This window comes from Dama dama, chromosome X, assembly GCF_033118175.1.
Source record: "Dama dama isolate Ldn47 chromosome X, ASM3311817v1, whole genome shotgun sequence".
In the NCBI taxonomy this organism is placed as follows: domain Eukaryota; kingdom Metazoa; phylum Chordata; class Mammalia; order Artiodactyla; family Cervidae; genus Dama; species Dama dama.
The window spans coordinates 22,259,726-22,277,843 of record NC_083714.1 but is presented as its reverse complement, the minus strand read 5'-3'; the positions used below and the strand labels follow the sequence as shown (position 1 = coordinate 22,277,843).

Below are 18,118 nucleotides of genomic sequence, written 5' to 3'. Positions count from 1 at the left end.
TCACAATCACTTTCTATGCACAAGGGTCAGTACAGACTAACTCAGGTTGTCTTATCTGGGTCGACTGTACAATGGCAGTAAGGTTTTTTTCACTTGAGGGATTTGAATAAAACCAATAAGGTAGTTTCATCCACACCTTAAAAACTGTGGCCAAGAAGTCATTAAACAGGGTCAGAGAGAAGGGAGGCGAGCTTGGGAGAGATGACATACACTTAAAAAAAAAAAGATACCCATCAGTCCCCAAGCTGGTGTGGGCCAAAACATGTTTTCTGAGGATGGTGTTTTAAAGTTGATGCTTCTAGCAATCAATATTGAAGCTTATTTTTTTCCCTTTTTTCAAAAAAAATAATTTTGTTGGAGCATAGGTTGCTTTACAACATTGTGTTAGTTTCTGCTGTACACCAAAGTGAATCAGCTATAGGTATACATAGAGCCCCTGTTTTGTATTTCCTTCCCATTTAGGTCGCCACAGAGCACTGAGCAGTGTTCCCTAAGCTATACAGTAGGTTCTCATTAGTTATCTATTTTATACATAGTATCAATAGTGTGCATGATACACTGGAATATTACTCAAGCTGGTTTTCAGAGCTACCAAATACACTGCCTCCTAGCTTTTCTGGATGCATTAAACAAAGCCTCATCTTGGCTAGGGAGGATTTGAAAAGCAAACAAGGCCCCCATCCATCTTAGCCATTCATGAAATCAATTGTTTTTAAAAACAGCAAACTACTTTAGAGTGAACCGAGTTAAACCTACCTACTGAAGTCAAACGGTCCACCGCAAATGAAAAAAAATCTAATTAATATATGAAAAGAAAAGGGACAAATAAAAAACATAGTAACATAAGAATAGTGCTACACAACAAAGCATTCAATAAAACTAGCAATGGAGATAATTGAAGGCATTTCATAAATTTAATACATACATATAACTATTTTACTCTGCTTTTATAATTCTCTTTTGAGGCTCCATTAAGCAGAAATGCATTTATATGTCTTTTTCAAAATTCAGTCTCATCTAAGAATCCAAATAGTACTACAGAGAGCAATTTTATTAGTATCTGATGTCTGTGTTTAAGCAGCAATCTATGTAACACACTGAATCTCTTCACACTATGAATACAACCACTGACACTAAGAAGGAAATACAGAGTACCATTAACGAACTGTTAATGTTCTTCAGATAGCAACAATTCTGAGATTACCTCCAGAATCACTGGTTTAACTAGAAAATATTATACTATACTAGCACTAGCAAAAAAAAAAAAAATGAAAACACAATTCCAAAAGATGGAAAACACAAATACATACCTTGAACTCGCTGAAGTTTAGGTTTGGCAAAAGCCATTGGCAAATTCAGAGGAATGTAATGTTCATGATTGCAAATTGTTTGCAGAAATTCAAACTTGTATTCAGCCAGAACCTAAGCACAAAGAAATTATACATAAACTCCTATATAGTAGGCATTTACTATTTTAATAATTTAAAATATTAAATTTTAATGGGCTTCCCAGGTGGCACTAGTGGTAAAGAACCTGCCTGCCAATGCAGGAGACACAAGAGACATGGGTTCGATCCCTGGATTGGGAAGATCCCCTGGAGGAGGAAATGGCAACCCACTCCAGTATTCTTGTCTGGAGAATCCCATGAACAGAGGAGCCTGGTGGGCTATAGTTCATAGGATAGCAAAGAGATGGACATGACTGAGCAACTGAGCACACACATTCTAAAATAATTAAATACAGAGCATTAATTTTCAAAACAGAAGTGTTTAGTATTTTAGGTATACCTTGAAATGTGACCTGTGCAGTAGACAGTCAACATTGCAGGCTCAAGACTGATCTCCTTAAAAAGGCCTGCTTGTAAGGTTGGTCATTGTCAGGCAATTGGGAAATTGGATTTTTTTTTAATTATATAAGTTTCAGATACACAACATCATAATTTGACATCTGTATACAGTACAACGTGATCACTACCACAAGCCTAGTCACTATCCATCATCACCGAACAGTTCACACCTCCTTCACCACTGCGCCCACCCCCCCCAAACTCTTCCCTTCTGGTAACCACTAATCTGTTCTTGGTATCTATGAGTTTGTTTTTTATTTTTTCATTCACTTCTTTTTTTAGACTCCACATATGAGTGAAATCATATGGTATTTGTCTGAGTTATTTCACTTAGCATAATACCTTTAAGGTCTGTCCACATTGTAAAATGGCAGGATTCCATTCTTTTTACATCTGAGTAGTATTCTGTTATACATATATCCACTGATGGACATTTAGGCTACTTCCATATCTTGGCTACTATAAATAATGCCACAGTAAAATAAACATAGGGGTGCATATAATTTTGAATTAGTGTTTTCATGTTCTTTGAATAGATACCCAGAAGTGGGAAAGTTGGGTCATATGGTAGTTCTATTCTTAATTTTTCAGGAATCTCCATACTGTTTTCCATTGTGGCTGCGCCAATTAACAGTCCCACAGTGTACAAGGGTTCCAATTTTTCCACATCCTCTCCAACATTTCTTTCTTCTTTTCAATAATAGCTATTCTAACAGTTTGTGAGGTGCTATCTCATTGTGAGATAGCATTTTGATTTGCATTTCCCTAATGATCAGTGATGTTGAACATCTTTCCAAGTGCTGTTGGCCATCTTTATGTCTTCTTTAGAAAAATGTCTATTCAGATCTTCTTCCCATTTTTAAATCAGGTGGTTTTTGTTGTTGAGTTGTATTACTCCATGATAGATATATGATTTGCAAATATCTTCTCCTATTCAGTAGGTTGCCCTTTCCTTTTGATGATTTCCATCACTGTGTGGAAGTTTTTTGGTTTGATGTAGTCCCATTTGCTTATTTTTGCTTTTATTTCCCTTGCCTTTGGAGTCAGATCCACAAAAGCACCTCTAAGATGGATGTCAGTGAGGCTATTACCTACATTTTCTTGTAGAAATTTTATGATTTCAGGTCTTACATTCAAGTCTTTACTGCATTTTGAGTTAATTTTTCTTTATGATGTAATATAATGGTGTAGTTTCATTCTTTTGCATGTGGCTGTCCAGTTTTCCCAATGTCATTTATTGAAGAGATTTTTCCTCCATTGTATGTTCTTTGCTCCTTTGTTGTATATGTGTGGGTATGGCTTTCCTGGTAGCTCAGATGGTAAAAAATCTGCCTGCAATGCAGGAGACCTGGGTTCAATCCCTGGGTTGGAAAGATCCTCTGGAGAAGGGCATGGCAACCCACTCTAGTATCCTTGCCTGGGGAATGCCCATGGACAGAGGAGCCTGGGGGGCTGCAGTCCATGGGGTTGCAAAGAGTCAGTCGAGTGAGCGACTTAGCACATGCATATGTGTAGGTCTATCTCTGGGTTCTCAGTTTTGTTCTGTTGATCCGTGTATCCGTTTTTATGCCAGTACCATGCTGTCTTGATTAATATATCTTTAGTATAGCTTGAAATCAGTGAGCATGAAACCTCTAGTTTTGTTCTTCCTATTTTTGGCCATTCAGCATCTTTTGTGGTTTCATACCAATTTTAGAATTATTTGTTCTATTAATAGTTCTGTGAAATATGCCACTGGAATTTTGATAGGGAATACACTGAATCTGTAAACCCCTTTGGGTAGTACGAGCATTTTAACAACATTAATTCATCCAATCCAAGAATATGGAATATTTCCATTTATTTGTGACTTCTTCAGTTTCTTTCATAAATGTCTTGTAGTTTCAGTGTACAGGTCTTTCACCTCCTTGGTTAAATTTATTCCCAGGTATTTTACTGTTTTGGATGCAATTGTAAATGGAATTGTTTTCTTAATTTTGTTGGTAGTTTGTTATTAGTATATAGAAACATCACAGATTTCTGTATGCTGATTTTGTATCATACAACATTACTGAATCATTTATTAGTTTGAACAGAGTTTTGGTGTGGTCTTTAGGGTTTTCAATATATATTATCACGTCATCTGCAACTAGTGACAGTTTTACTTCCTCCTTTCCAATTTGAATGCCCTCTCATTCTTTTTCTTGACTAATTTCAGTGGCTAGCACTTCCAATACTATGTTGAATAAAAGTGGTGAGAGTGGGCATGCTTGTCTTACTCCTGATCGTAGAGGAAAAGAGCTGTTTTTCACTGTTGAATATGATGCTAGCTGTTGGTTTATCATATATGGACTTTATTATGCTGATATATGTTCCCTCTAGACCCATTGTTGAGAGAGTCTCTTATCATAAATGGATGTCAAATTTTGTCAAAAGTGTTTTAAGCGTCTAAATTTCTTTGTACTTCTGAAGGAGTTTGAAAATACAACTAAAGGTATATATATAGCATATTCCAGGAACACACACATTACATCTATTAAGATGATCATATTATTTTCACCCTTCATTTTATTAATGTGATGAATCAGGTTGATTTGTGGATGATGAACCATCACTGTATCCCTGAAATAAATCCAACTTGACCGTGTTATGTCATACTTTTAATGTATTACTGCATTCAATTTGCTAATATTTTGTTGAGGATTTTTCCATGTTCATTAAGGATATTGGCATATGATTTTCTTTTTTGTGGTGTGGGAAATTTTATCTTGATACAAACATTCCCTACAAGGTAAGGTTGTACCTTCTGTGCCAGCCTGTTCAGCACCCAACAAACAATGTGATTTATGGTGAACATCTGCTTCCCTGTCTTTCCTTTCCAAGACTCTAGAATTATGACCAGCCTCCAATACATAACTAGCCCCAACAAAAATCCTAAGTTCTGAGTCTCAAACAGGCTTCCCTAAAGAGAAATATTGCACACAATGTGGCTCAATTTTCACTGCTGGAGAGAGGATGTGCTCTGCGTGCCCCTTAACAGGAGGGAGGGTGTTCAGAAAGCCTGCACAGAGATTGCCAAGGACTCCACTTAATGTCTTTCCCCCTATTGATCCAGCTGAGCATCCTTACTGTGTCACTGTAATGAATCTTAGCCATGACTATGACTATGTGGGACCCTCAAAACCCTATCCATTATTCTCTGCTTTGAGGTTCAACTACACTCAAAGTACCTATAAGAAAACAGCAGCTCCAAATCCTCCAGAGGAGAATACATGTCACCCTTGGTCTCACACTCTAATGTTTGACACCCACTATAGTTATGACCTTGTAACTTACCTTAGGATCTTTGGGGCTGAATCCAGATATATAGTCATTTATCAAATTGAAAACAAATCCTCTATCCATTAGGGTCAGACAGCGCTGTAGGAACCAAATCAAAATGAACAGTTAGTTACCTAATTCTAAGTCTGTCAAGTTTTCAAAATTCAACACATTTAAAATTTTTTTCACATTAACGGGATGACATTCTCACTTTTACAGATAACAGAAAAACTTTCAAAGATTTACACGACCTTAAAGAGATAAAGAGAAAATGACTTATCATTGGAATTGGGACTCAACTGTGTTATTTTGAAAATAAGATATATATATATATATATATAAATCTTATTTTGAAAATAAGATATATATTTTCTTATATATATGATAAATATTTTAAATATATATACATATATACACATTCAAATACATACATGCATATATATACATATACATATATATGTACTCTATTTAGCTATACTGCCTCATTTTGGTTCATGCTCAAAGTGAACTATAGGGTGGTCAGTCAGCTATTGAAAAGGGGGCTTGCCTATGTGAACATTTCAGGCCAAAAGGGAAGTTTTTCTTTAGGTTCTGTGAAGTCTTGGCTTACAAAACATTCTTCTTGTGTGATAGCCATACTAGTTATTCATATTTTCCTGCCATCACTCTCCTAGTTAAGGCTTTCATTACCTTGCAACTGCAGAACTGCAGTTATCCTCCTGACCTGTCTTCCTGCCACTAATCTTTCCATCCAACTGCTTCCAGATTAATCTGTAAGTCTTAGCCCTAATCATGTCACCTTTCTTCCCAAAAGCTTTCAATAGTTCCCTGTTGGCTCTAATATAATTTCAAACTCCTCAGCTTGGCATTCAGGGAAAACACAGTCTTGTCCCAACCTTCTTTTTCCCATTTTATCTATTTATTATCCCCTCAAGATGCACTGTGCATTCCCATTTCTGAGTTACTGCTCATACCAGGTCTAGCTAGCAATTCTATCACTACTTCTACAGAATCCTGCCCATTCTTCAGTGATGAAGCCCATCTTCGATGAAGCCCATCTTCAATGAAGCCCATCTTCATTAATCTCCAGGGCCCTTGAAACACTTTATAGTAGCTTATATTTTACTTATTATTTTGCTGTTCTCACCTAAAGAGGATAATACGTTGTTTACATTCCCCATTGTACCCAGAACATTCCCGGGAAATAGAAGGAACTCAGTATTTGATTAACCAGCTGTTTGCATCTTGTCACCTCTCCTTTCAGCTTTCCCTGCCTCATCACCTCTCACCTGGATTAATGAGACAGGCTTCTATTTACCACTCATTCAAGATCATTTTGACGATCTACTGGGTTTGAGACAATATATTTACATTCTAGAGAAATACAAAGGCAAATAAAATAACCCATGGTCTTTAGTCTTGTCCAATGGTAAAGACAAATAAATAATGAAAATACAGCACAATAAAAAGTTCCAGAAGTGTGGACAGGACGGGTAAACAACAGCAGAGGTGATCAGCCCTATGCGGGAAGGTTAGGGAAGAGCTGAGCCTAAAAGATGAATGGACCCTGCCAGGCAGACAAGGGGGATGGACTAGTCTTCAAACTGGTTGCCTTGACTCTGGCTTTTTCCTCACTTCTTTCAAAGGCTTTGGTAGATAGCTCCATGGTATTCAGCTCAAAATCTAGATTCCTCAGCCTGACATTCGTGGCCTTTCATCATTTGGCATCAGATGGCCTTTCCACCTCTGCCTCCAGACAACCTAAATTCTGCACAATGACTTTCTTGCTCATCCCAAAACAATTCTTGAACACACATATCTCATCTCTGCTCATGAATCCTCTACCTACAACACTCTCATCCCTGTCTCAGGGAACTGTTCTTCTAGTCTCTGTTCATACTACCTGGTCATAATCCCCCCCTTTCTTGTTTTCCTATTGTATTTTGTTGTTTATATTTTCAGTATAATAGTCATCACACTTTATCATGTATATGTATTGGAATATAATTACAGAGACAGCCTCTCTCATCTCTGGACCCTCACATAGAAGACAGACAAATGTTTGTTGACTTATAATGAAGTCAATACTGCTATTAAATCAACTATGTTCTTCTCCCTAACATAGCAAATTTCAAGTTTTAACTCCATGAAAGAAACAGATCTTATATTTCAGATAGTCCCACCTTTATTTTAAAAAGATATGTGGTTGGTTTTTAATACACAAAAGGGCTCATGTAATAGTATTAAAACTTTATTTTAGTTCTGGCAAAGAGAGGTATTACATCAGAAAATCACACTCTGGAGATCTGAAACCTAGTGTGAATTTTTAATAAAAAACAAGGGTATGTTAGATATTAAAATTGCTTGGCTAGATTATTGACTGCGAGGTTCTTAAAATAAGGTTGAGACAAGATGAAGGGCTCTGAGAAGATGGGGAGTAGAAAGAAGTAAGAACTAAGTGCATTACAAATCTAGGCCCCTTCTCTGCAATAAATCAAATATCGCTATTACCCACTTTCTAGAACTATCGCATTCCAGCATTGCCCCTTACATACTGAGAATGACAAAACAGCACAGTGAGAATGTACTATCGTTCGTAAGTGTAACAGCTTCTGGTATGTCTCAAAATAATCTTACTGGCATAAATTAACAATTTTCATTTACATGTATTAGCAACAAGTAGATGGTGATTATATTAGCAACATGTAGAATTTGCTTTTAGTTCAAGAGTTACAAACTCAAAGGCCAACAGGGTCAGAGAAATGATTTTAAATGTATAGAGTGTCAGGGGTTCTATTAAGGAGTGGTGCAGACCATGGCAACCTAGAAGGTAAATGCCCCACCTAAAGGCATTCAAATGAATATATTTGAAAAACAGCATGCAAAAGCAGCAAGATGTTCCTTCTGGCTAAGCCTCCTGTGTGGGACCTCTGATTTAATTAATTAGCCATTGGAGGTGGGGAATCAAACATGGTTATTTAACTAAACTGATGGATTAATTCAATCAATAGTTCCTCCAGCAGCCCAGCCAAGTCTCTAGAAAGTGGGTAATTTTTTTCCTTTGGCTTTAAAGACCATACTGGTGAAGAATAATTCCTTACCATGATCTGGATGCCTTTAACTCACCTTCAAGAAGCTAGCCAAACTATAATTGACATTTCTGGACTCATCTGGAATCTCTGCATAGCGAATAGTCACGTGGGGAATTATTGCAAGAAGCAGTGAATGTAAGACATGATGATATGCCTCAGAAAACCTCTGGCCTCTTGGAAGCTTCAATTAAATTGGCAGAGAAAAAAAAAAAAGAGTTGTGAAAGGTCTAAATCAGTGTTTTATTTTCAAACACATACTGTATGTAAATGTGTTTTTAACTGGAGTATACTTTTTCTCCCAAATTAAAAAAGACATGGCTAGTTAAATATATACTTTAGATCATTATAGCACCTATCTGGACCTTTAATATTATAACTGACTGAAATCATGAATAAGAGTCGGTCATTCTGACCCAACTTTGGAATTGTGCTCCTGAGATACAGACACATCGTTTTTCATTCCATCTTTTTCCTGACACACAAAGTATACATGTATCCATGCATTTTAATTTCAGTAAATCTGTTCTGTGGAAATATTGATAAAAATGTAAATATGAAGTGATTATTTTTTACTTCACAAGGTCTTAGCTTTCAATGCCTATAGCTAAAATTTCTTTGTACTTCTGAAGGAGTTTGAAAATACAACTAAAGGTATATATACAGCATATTCCAGGAACACACGCATTACATAAAGAGATTTTGGTTTTTGTCTTTTTTTACATAAAATATTTTTAACTTTGTACATGCCTTCAATCTTTCTAAAAGAATAGTTCTTTCTGATTTGGTACGTGTTCTTCCTAATGAATATTTTTGACATTGACATTTTAAAACCACAAGACAAAGGGAAAGCTTCAAAGATAATGTACTTAATATGGCAAATACCTCACAGGGAAGAATCTATGTGGTGAGCCTCTGAAGCTGAGACTTTGAAAACATATGAACACCTTTTTTTTTTTTTTTTTTTTAAAGAAAAACTGAAAAAAGCTACAGACTGAGAGTCCTTAAAATATAAAAGAGGATTTGCACGTCATGGTTACCTGTGAATAAGATTAGCCTTCTTTGTCTATGTTAAATATTATTCTTGAGCCTACTTACCTTAATTTTATTCTCTTCCAGCAAGTATGTGGCCATAGACTTTGCAATAATTTCAAAGAAAAACCATGAGTACTAAAATAAACAAATAAATACAAATCAACCTTTAATTGTTACCCAAATTCCTGAAGCTTATAAAAGGCTGACAAATCACTATGGATTTTGTCTCTGAACTTTAATAACATTTTAAAGTGATCGCTACTGACTATCCAAGTCCCTAGAATATCTTCAAATTGTGTTGGCAAAAAGGTAATAGTATGCCTCAGAGCTGGCTGGTGATGTACAAAGGATATTTGGTGGAGAGGGGTATTTTATCACTGACACTGCTTTGATTTGCCTACATGTGGTGATAAGAACAAACCAACTTTTAGTTTACTTTATTGCTGTTTTTAAATTCTCTATGGACAATGAATCATATTAGAGCCTGCACCCAGTGAGGGACCCAACCCTGCCCTTTGTACAACACTGGGGCCAGCCCAAGTAGCAGAGGTGTTTGTGTAAGGAGAATTTGAAGGGTACAGGGAAGTCTCAAGCAGATACCTGGTGGTTCAAATGGTAAAGAATCTGCCTGCAATGCAGGAGACTCAGGTTTGATCCCTGGGTTGGGAAGATCCCCTGGGGAAGGAAATCGCAACCCACTGCAGTATTCTGGTCTGGAGAATCCCATGGACAGAGCAGCCTGGAGGGCTACAGTCCATGGGGTTGCAGAGAGTTGGACACGACTGAGTGACTAACACCATTACTAATAGGAATAGTAAAAATTATGACAATAAGAACCACCATTTGAGTGAGTGCCTACTATGTGCCAGAAACAACATGTGAGATGTTTTACCTGTATTTCAGAAATGAGAAAGTGGATGTTCAGAACTGCTAACTGATGAATACAGCATTCTCACCCAGATCTATACCCTCCAAAATTCTAGTATGCATTTGACTGAGAGCAAGGGGTAGGTGGGGAAGGTGAAGGGAATGAAGGATTTCTGTGGAGAACTTGGGGGAAAAGGATGCACAGGCAAAGTGCTGGTCAAAGAGGGAGTCACTTGAGGAAATGATGACAGACTAGACCTGGAATGGGAGGGTATCAAGCAAGCATGTCTCTGTGTCCTTACCTTTAGCAATTTGTTTATTGCTAAAAAGTCTGCAGACTGTTTCAATATCGCTATCATTGTAGTCGCAAGAGTTTCATGTACCAGCTGGGCCTGAGGAGCACTGGGTTTTTCAGGTCGGAAGCTATACTATAATCAAAGAGAATGAACCATAAGACCAAATTCTCTCATAAGACAAAATGCTCAGAAAGAAAGCTTACTCCACAAACCTTAATGAAGGATCTTAAATAATTATCCAAGCCTTCTTCATGGCACTTTGATACGATATGTAAGAGAACCCTGAAACAACATTCACAAAAGTCAGCACGTCAGACCACAATGAAACACTATAGTTTGACTGTTAGATAAAACCATCATATCTAACCCTTAAAAACACCTAATACTGTCTAAATAATGAAAGTGTTAAATGGCATCTTAGTTTGGATCCAACAAAGATTTCAGCATGTAACATGTTCAGGGCTTTGTAAAATACATTTCTTGGTTCCAAAGAAGGATGTTTTATTTTGGCAACCAAGATATTTCTTTTCATCTCCTTTCTAAATCACATTTGAAGTATGTTCATAGCTACCATATAGTAAAAAGCCTTCAGTAAGGTAAATATTGAGATCCCCTCTAGTAAGAATCAAAGGAAAAGAATAAGAAAAATTGTTAAGCATGTCAACAGATGGGGGGAAGGGAAGGGAGAGACAGAGCAGGTATAATGAGATGAACTAAAATGGGAAGCAAATCTAAGATTCATAGAAAGTTTTAAAGTTATGAAGCCAGCAGGGGTTCTGCAAGTTTAGCATGCATCAGAAACACCTGGAGGGCAGAGTGCTCACCCCTCTCCTAGAGTTTCTGATTTTTTAGGTCTGGGGTGAAGTTCCATGATTTGCATTTTTAATAAGCTTCCAAGTGTATTGATGCTGCTGGTCTGGGAATCACATTTTTTGAAAACCACTGGACTAGAATAATGCTTCTTAAATTAGCAACCAGACTATCCCCAATAGCAGAGAAGAGCAAACAGTATGCAGGTGTGTGGAGCCTGAACCCTGAGGCTCCAGAGACACTGTGGCAACAGCAGAAGCAGCAAAGCCAGAAACGCCCAGCAGTGAGCTTATAATTTTTTTAAAACCCCTGTTTTATTTTCAAAAATTAAGTGCATTTTGCATCCTACTCTACAATATATCCTTGTTTGTTTTCCTATAAAAAGAACACTCTTATTCTTCCGAGTAAAAACTAATGGCCTAGGGCCACTCTGTCCAATGTGAGAGCTGCTAGTCACAAGTGGTGATGTAAACAAATTAAAATTAACTACTATGAAAAATTCCGATCCTCAGTTACACCAGCCACATTTTAAGAGTTCAACAACTAAATGTGACTAATGGCTACCATATTGGGCAGTACAGGTATAGAACATTTCCATGACTGAAGAAAGTTCTATCAGACAATACTGGTCAAGGGCGTGATTCTCAAATTCCATTGCATTAGGGCATCATTGTGGAAACTTTAAAAAAAAAAAAAAACCAATGCTGAGTTCCACCCTCAGAGATTCAGGTTTAACTGGTATGATGTATGGTCTGGGAACAGATATTTTAAAAAGCTTCCCAGGTTGCTCTAACATGCAGCAGTTTTAGAGCCCCTGGTTGAGGAAAACACAGTAAACTTATCCTGTGGTTTCTGGTACCATCTATCCCTAGGGATGTGAGTCCCTCAGTCCAAGAAGAAACTAGAGGTAAGTTATATTAGGTTTCTGCCTGTGGGGTTCTCATTTGGAAGACAAATGAAGAAATGCAAAAGGAAACAAAAGTTGATTCTTCACATTGTAACACCGAAACTCACATGGTGCAGTTGAAAGGAACGTCATCTTCATGGGTCATGTTTGTGAGAACTTGGAAGAGTTGCATAAGAATTACAGGTAGAAACTGTATCATGACTTGGATCTCCATGGCATGCAAACACTAAAATAAGTCATTATTAGTTATGAAAATCAAAGTATGATAAAACTTGCAAAGGTGAAACAACCAAAAATTAAGTAATGATAAATACATTCACTAGAATATAAACTCACTTTAAACACATGCTTCCAGGGATAGGGGACTTTGTCAATTACTTTATACACATCTCTATTTTGGCACTCAGATTTTGTTAGTTCCTTTAATATTAAATACTCTATTGAAGATAACAAGTATAACTGGGATCAACAGGTTTTAGAATAAAGGTGACTGACTCTTGATAAATCAACAACTGGGCTGGGGAGCAGGCATGTTTGGAGGTACTGGAGACTGGCCTACCAGGCCCCAGCATTCGTATGTTTTACAGGGGGAAGTGGGCCATCACTGTGCAGTGAGAACGGGACTCAATAAAGTGTATTTCTACGTATGGTTGGCTTTACACTGGTTCCATCCACAAACTGAGGCAGTTCTGCATTCTAACATCCTCACAATACATTTCTTCAAAGTGCTAACTAACACTCTACCTCTACTGATTGGCACATTAACATCAGAAAGAAGAAATATATTCATGTATACAGAGAAATGATACAAGCAGCAAAATATTGGGTCGGCCAAAGAGCTCGTTTGGGTTTTTCTATACAGCTTATGGAGAAATCTGAACGATCTCTTGGCCAACCCAATAAGTAAAATGTCTTTCTTCTTCCTTCCCTCCTTCCTTCATTCACCCATTCATTCACTCACTCAGTCAACTGGCCAACCAAAAACCATCTCACTGAGCACCTTCTACACCAGTTCAATATTTAGTGCCCTGGGAAAGACAGAGATGGTCAGACAAGTCTGTATCCTAAGGAACACAATATTCATCTTTCAGAGTGCCCCATGTTTCCATCCTTATGTTCACCCTCCCTTTTCAGGCCTCTCTCATCTCATCAGTGACCTCTTAGATTTCCAGGCAACTTCTCTTCAATCAGATGACTAATGCAAGAAACTGAGCTTAGGGAACCTCCAGTCTTTCCTTCAGGTTTTTCTGAATGTTTTGCCCTCTCTTCTACCCTTATAGCCTTTTTCAGGGCTATAACTTATAACCAAAATAGTCCAGTAATTTTCCATGAATAGTAGGGCTATGTACTGTTTCTCCTCAACCTCAGTATATTTAACTCTCATTTCCAAAACTCAATCCTCCTCAAGTAGTGGTTACATCAGGCCACTTTCTGCCACCATCAAAAAATTTTTTGATGCCTCTCCATTAGCTAGGGCAATGGTTCTCAATCAGAGACCCCTTTACTACCCCATCCCTCCAGGCCATCTAGCAATGTCCAGAGACATTTTCAGTTGTCACGACTGAGGAGGTGCTACCGACATCTAGTGGATAGGCCAGAAATGCTTCTAAGCAACCTCCAATGCATAGGACAGTCCTTTACCACAAAGACCCATCCTGCCTCAAATGCCAATAGTGCCAAGTTGGAGAAAACCTGACCCAGGCTATTAAGTCTAAGTTACTTAAAACCCAACTTACATTTTTAGCCTTAACATTCACCATTCTTCATGAGGCCAAACTGGTGTCTTGACTGCTCTGCTCCTTGAAATTGTCAAATGCATGCCTACCTTTGTGCCTTTGTTCATATTTTTTTAGCAAAGTCCTAACCACCCTTCCCAGTCAAGTTCACCCCCCACTTCGGTGAAGCCATTCATGCACTCATTCAATAAAGGTATTACTGAATAAAGGTATACCAAGTGGGCTTCCCTTGTGGTTCAGCGGGTAAAGAATCTGCCTGCAATGCAGGAGACCTGGGTTGGGAAGATTCCACTGGAGAAGGGAACTGCTACCCACTCCAGTATTCTGGCCTGGAGAATTCCATGGACTATATAGTCCATGGGGTTGCAAAGAGTTGGACATGAATGAACTTCTGATTGCCAAGCACATCAAATGGACGTGGTTCCTATCATCAAGCAGTTCACAGACGATGGAAGGAAAACACATGGAACTGAATCACTGTGACACAAACAGTAAACAGTACACAGTAAACGCACAGAAGAAGAAGCAACTGTGTCTGCAAGTGAGGAGGGAATGTCACACACTTCAGAGGACAGAGGTTCTAAGATTCAAGGTTAAGTAGGATCACATCAGGTAGAAAAAAGAGAGATGGGCATTCCTTGCAGAGTGGTCTCCCTGTACCACTACTGTTTCTCTACACAGAATTTGTTCTCTACCCAGCAGCCAGAGGGCTCTTTTTGAAAGGCAAGTTCAACAATGCCATTTCCCTCTATTACAAACAAAATCAACTGCCAAGAACAAAAAGCTATGAAGGGTTCCCCATCCTCCACTCGTCTGGAGCCATCCCCTGCTCCTCGCTGCTCAGTGTGCTCCAGCTGTGCTGTCTTTGCTTTTTTTTCCTATCTTTCACACATCTCATTGCAAAGTGTTTACACCTGCTGCAATAGTCTGTCATCCTTTTACACAGTTTTATCATCTATGGCTGTCTTCCCCTCATCAGTTCTTTTCAGCTTGAAATGTCTTCAACTCCTCAGACAGGTCTTCCCTGACAACTCCATCTTGACTGCACTCCTGGTCACATTAGAGCCCATTCAGTTCAGTTCAGTGACTCACTCACGTCTGACTCTTTGCGACCCCATGAACCGCAGCACACCAGGCCTCCCTGTCCATCACCAACTCCCGGAGTTTACCCATACTCATGTCCATTAAGTCAGTGATGCCATCTAACCATCTCATCTTCTGTCACTCCCTTCTCCTCCTGCCTTCAATCTTTCCCAACATCAGGGTCTTTTCAAATGAGTCAGCTCTTCGCATGAGGTGGCCAAAACACTGGAGTTTCAGCTTCAACATCAGTCCTTCCAATGAACACCCAGGACTGATCTCCTTTAGGATGGACTGATTGGATCTCCTTGCAGTCCAAGGGACTCTCAAGAGTCTTCTCCAACACCACAGTTCAAAAGCATCAATTCTTTGGTGCTCAGCTTTCTTTATAGTCCAACTCTCACATCCATACCTGACCACTGGAAAAACCATAGCCTTGACTAGATAGACCTTTGTTGACAAAGTAATGTCTCTGCTTTTTAATAAGCTGTCTAGGTTGGTCATAACTTTCCTTCCAAGGAGTAAGCGTCTTTTAATTTCATGGCTGCAATCACCATCTGCAGTGATTTTGGAGCCCCAAAAAATAAAGTCAGCCACTGTTTCCACTGTTTCCCCGTCTATTTGCCATGAAGTGATGGGACTGGATGACATGATCTTAGTTTTCTGAATGTTGAGCTTTAACCTGTTCTATTTTCTTCACAGCACTCATCCCCATCTAATGGGACTTCTTTATAATCTCTCTACCCCAACTGGAGTAGGTATGTTGTCTGAATTATCCCAATTATATTCTCAGCATCCAGTACAATATCTGGCCCCACGGTAGGTACTCAATAATTATTTGGGGGATGACTGAATAAATGAATAAATGAAGGAATCAAAGGGATAAAGATGGGAACCCTCTAGTCTCAGTGGTTCCACAGTTTTGTGAACTCTGAGCATTTATATCCTGTATCACGCATTTGACATTTAATTACATATTGCTTTGGACAATCATTTGTACTACTGACTTATATTGTCATCTGACTTAAATGGCCCCTCTCGACTGGTCATAAGATCCCTATGGAAAATAGCCTAAGTTATTCTTCTTTGCAAGCCACACAGCATCTAGGAAAATACTGAACACTTAATAAGCTCAGCATGTGGATGGTTAGATGAAGTGATTAAACAATGTCATTTACAAGGACAAGAGATTGCAAGGTTTGATAAAAAGTACACGGGGCTAGGAGTCAAAAGACCCATCAAAAGACATGCTCGGCTCTGATCTCCTACTAACCAGCTGAATAACCACTGGTAAATCACTGTCCTCAGGCCTCAGTGTCCTCATCTGTAAAAAAAAAAAATCCCTAAAGATCCCTTTTAGCACTGACATTCCATACAGGAGTTTGGCGCTTTCTATAATCACATGGCATTTCATTCATTGCCACTAGAGGGTGAGCATAGGTCACAGAAATAACAAATTCCACACCCTTAAAAACACAAATATGAATACCTTTCTTCCCCCTCCATTCTAAGAATATCAATACAGGAAATTTAATTTTGTTAAAACTTTTACAAAGCTTCCCCAGTGGAAGAATAAAGCCACGGATCTGAGCAGACAAGGCATTCACATATAGAGAGGGATTCTAGACATTACCCAAGATAAGGACTTGAAATTAGATGACTTACTGTACTTCTTAATGCTAATTAAGAATAAAAGCCACCATTTATTGGCTACCTGCCTGATTCTACCTTTGCAACAATCTATTTTCTGTATGGTAAGCAGGATGATTCTTTAAAAGCCACAGTGACATTACATCACACTCCTTTATTCACAGCTTCCCATCTCATCTCAGCTTATGAAGCCCTACCGGACCAGTAACCCAGCTATCTTTTCCAATGGGGCGGCCTATCCTGGCATGTGCCAGCCACACTGGAACTCCTCCTGTTTCTGGAACATACCAAGCAAGCTCCTTGGGGCCTCTGCACTTGCTGTTCCCAGCCCTTGCCCAGAATTACATATGGCTGGCACCCTCCTTTCCTTTAGGTCTCTTTACTGGAGAGCTCCTCATTGACAATCTAAAAAAGAGATCCTTATCACTTCTTATTCCCCTTCCCTATTATTTTGGTTTTCTTTATAGTACTTATTACCAACTGACATAAGATGCACAGTTGACCCTCCACCTCCACATATTTCACATCTGCAGACATGGAGAGCTGACTGCAAGGGACTTGAGCATCTCTGGTATCTAGGGAGGGTCCTGGAACCATGACTGCAGATGTAAATATTTATTCATTTATTTGTTTAGTGTCCATCTGTCTCCACAATAAAGTGAGCTCCTTGAAAATAGGGATATTGTCTGTTTTCTTCACTTATCCTCCCCATGTTTAGAATGAAGCCTGGCCCACAGGAGGTACTCAAGAAAAAAGTGTGGAATGAGTACTACACAGCAGATGCCCTGTCTCACTGAGGCCTCACAATCACCATACAAGTGGGTATTACTGTTATCTTTATGAGACAGAAGAAGAAACAAAGGCTTGGAGAAGTTAAGTAACTTGGTCAAGGTCAATCACAGAACTAACAAGTGACAGAGCTGGGGTACAAGCTCAGTTCGTGATTCCAGAACCCATACACGTGTTACCTCATTCACACTGCCTCTCTGAAAGAAATGAGTATTTTTGTTCATTTCATATCATTCTTTATTAACATATGTCGAAAGGGAAATCCTGTAGAGGACTTCATTTAAAATAAAAACTCCTCAGACTGGCCATGGCTGATCTACTGAAGGAGCAGCCAAGAGAAAAGCTATTGTCAGCTGGGTCTTATGACATGTGCTTTGTCCTACCATGTTAGGGCATCAATGGAGTCTTGGATTCTCAACACTTTTGATAAAATATGGCATTTCTTATGACTCCTATGCACCATGGAGCAACTAGGTTCTCTCTTATCAGCTGACCCTTTTGATCGGACCCAGGAACCATTTCATGTTTTATTCCAAGTAAAAGTGATTCCTTTTTCTCCACAGCATTCTCTACCTTTACTGGGCTGTCAGCAAGATGAGAAAAGACCTGGAAAAATCAATCTATGGACCCGAAACAAACATATTCATGAGATTTTTTTTTTTAAGTATGCTGTTGAATTCTGGCTAAAACATTTTCTTCCTAATGCCGCGCT

At 38.6% G+C, this 18,118-nt stretch overlaps 1 protein-coding gene across 3 annotated transcripts in view; it reads right to left on the bottom strand.

The window, feature by feature from the left end:
* Positions 1-18,118, bottom strand: part of DOCK11 (dedicator of cytokinesis 11) — a 208,365-nt gene that overhangs the window by 81,710 nt on the left and 108,537 nt on the right. For 2 of the 3 annotated variants that reach the window (XM_061137481.1, XM_061137483.1), the window contains exons 24-31: positions 12,259-12,377; positions 10,647-10,716; positions 10,441-10,566; positions 9,335-9,406; positions 8,274-8,420; positions 5,163-5,246; positions 1,311-1,422; positions 757-795 (exon numbers count right to left, since the gene is read on the bottom strand). In XM_061137481.1, coding sequence (XP_060993464.1) covers positions 757-795; positions 1,311-1,422; positions 5,163-5,246; positions 8,274-8,420; positions 9,335-9,406; positions 10,441-10,566; positions 10,647-10,716; positions 12,259-12,377 — 769 coding nt within the window. The remainder of the gene's footprint in view (positions 1-756; positions 796-1,310; positions 1,423-5,162; positions 5,247-8,273; positions 8,421-9,334; positions 9,407-10,440; positions 10,567-10,646; positions 10,717-12,258; positions 12,378-18,118) is intronic. The other variant, XM_061137482.1, reaches the window with a different exon arrangement.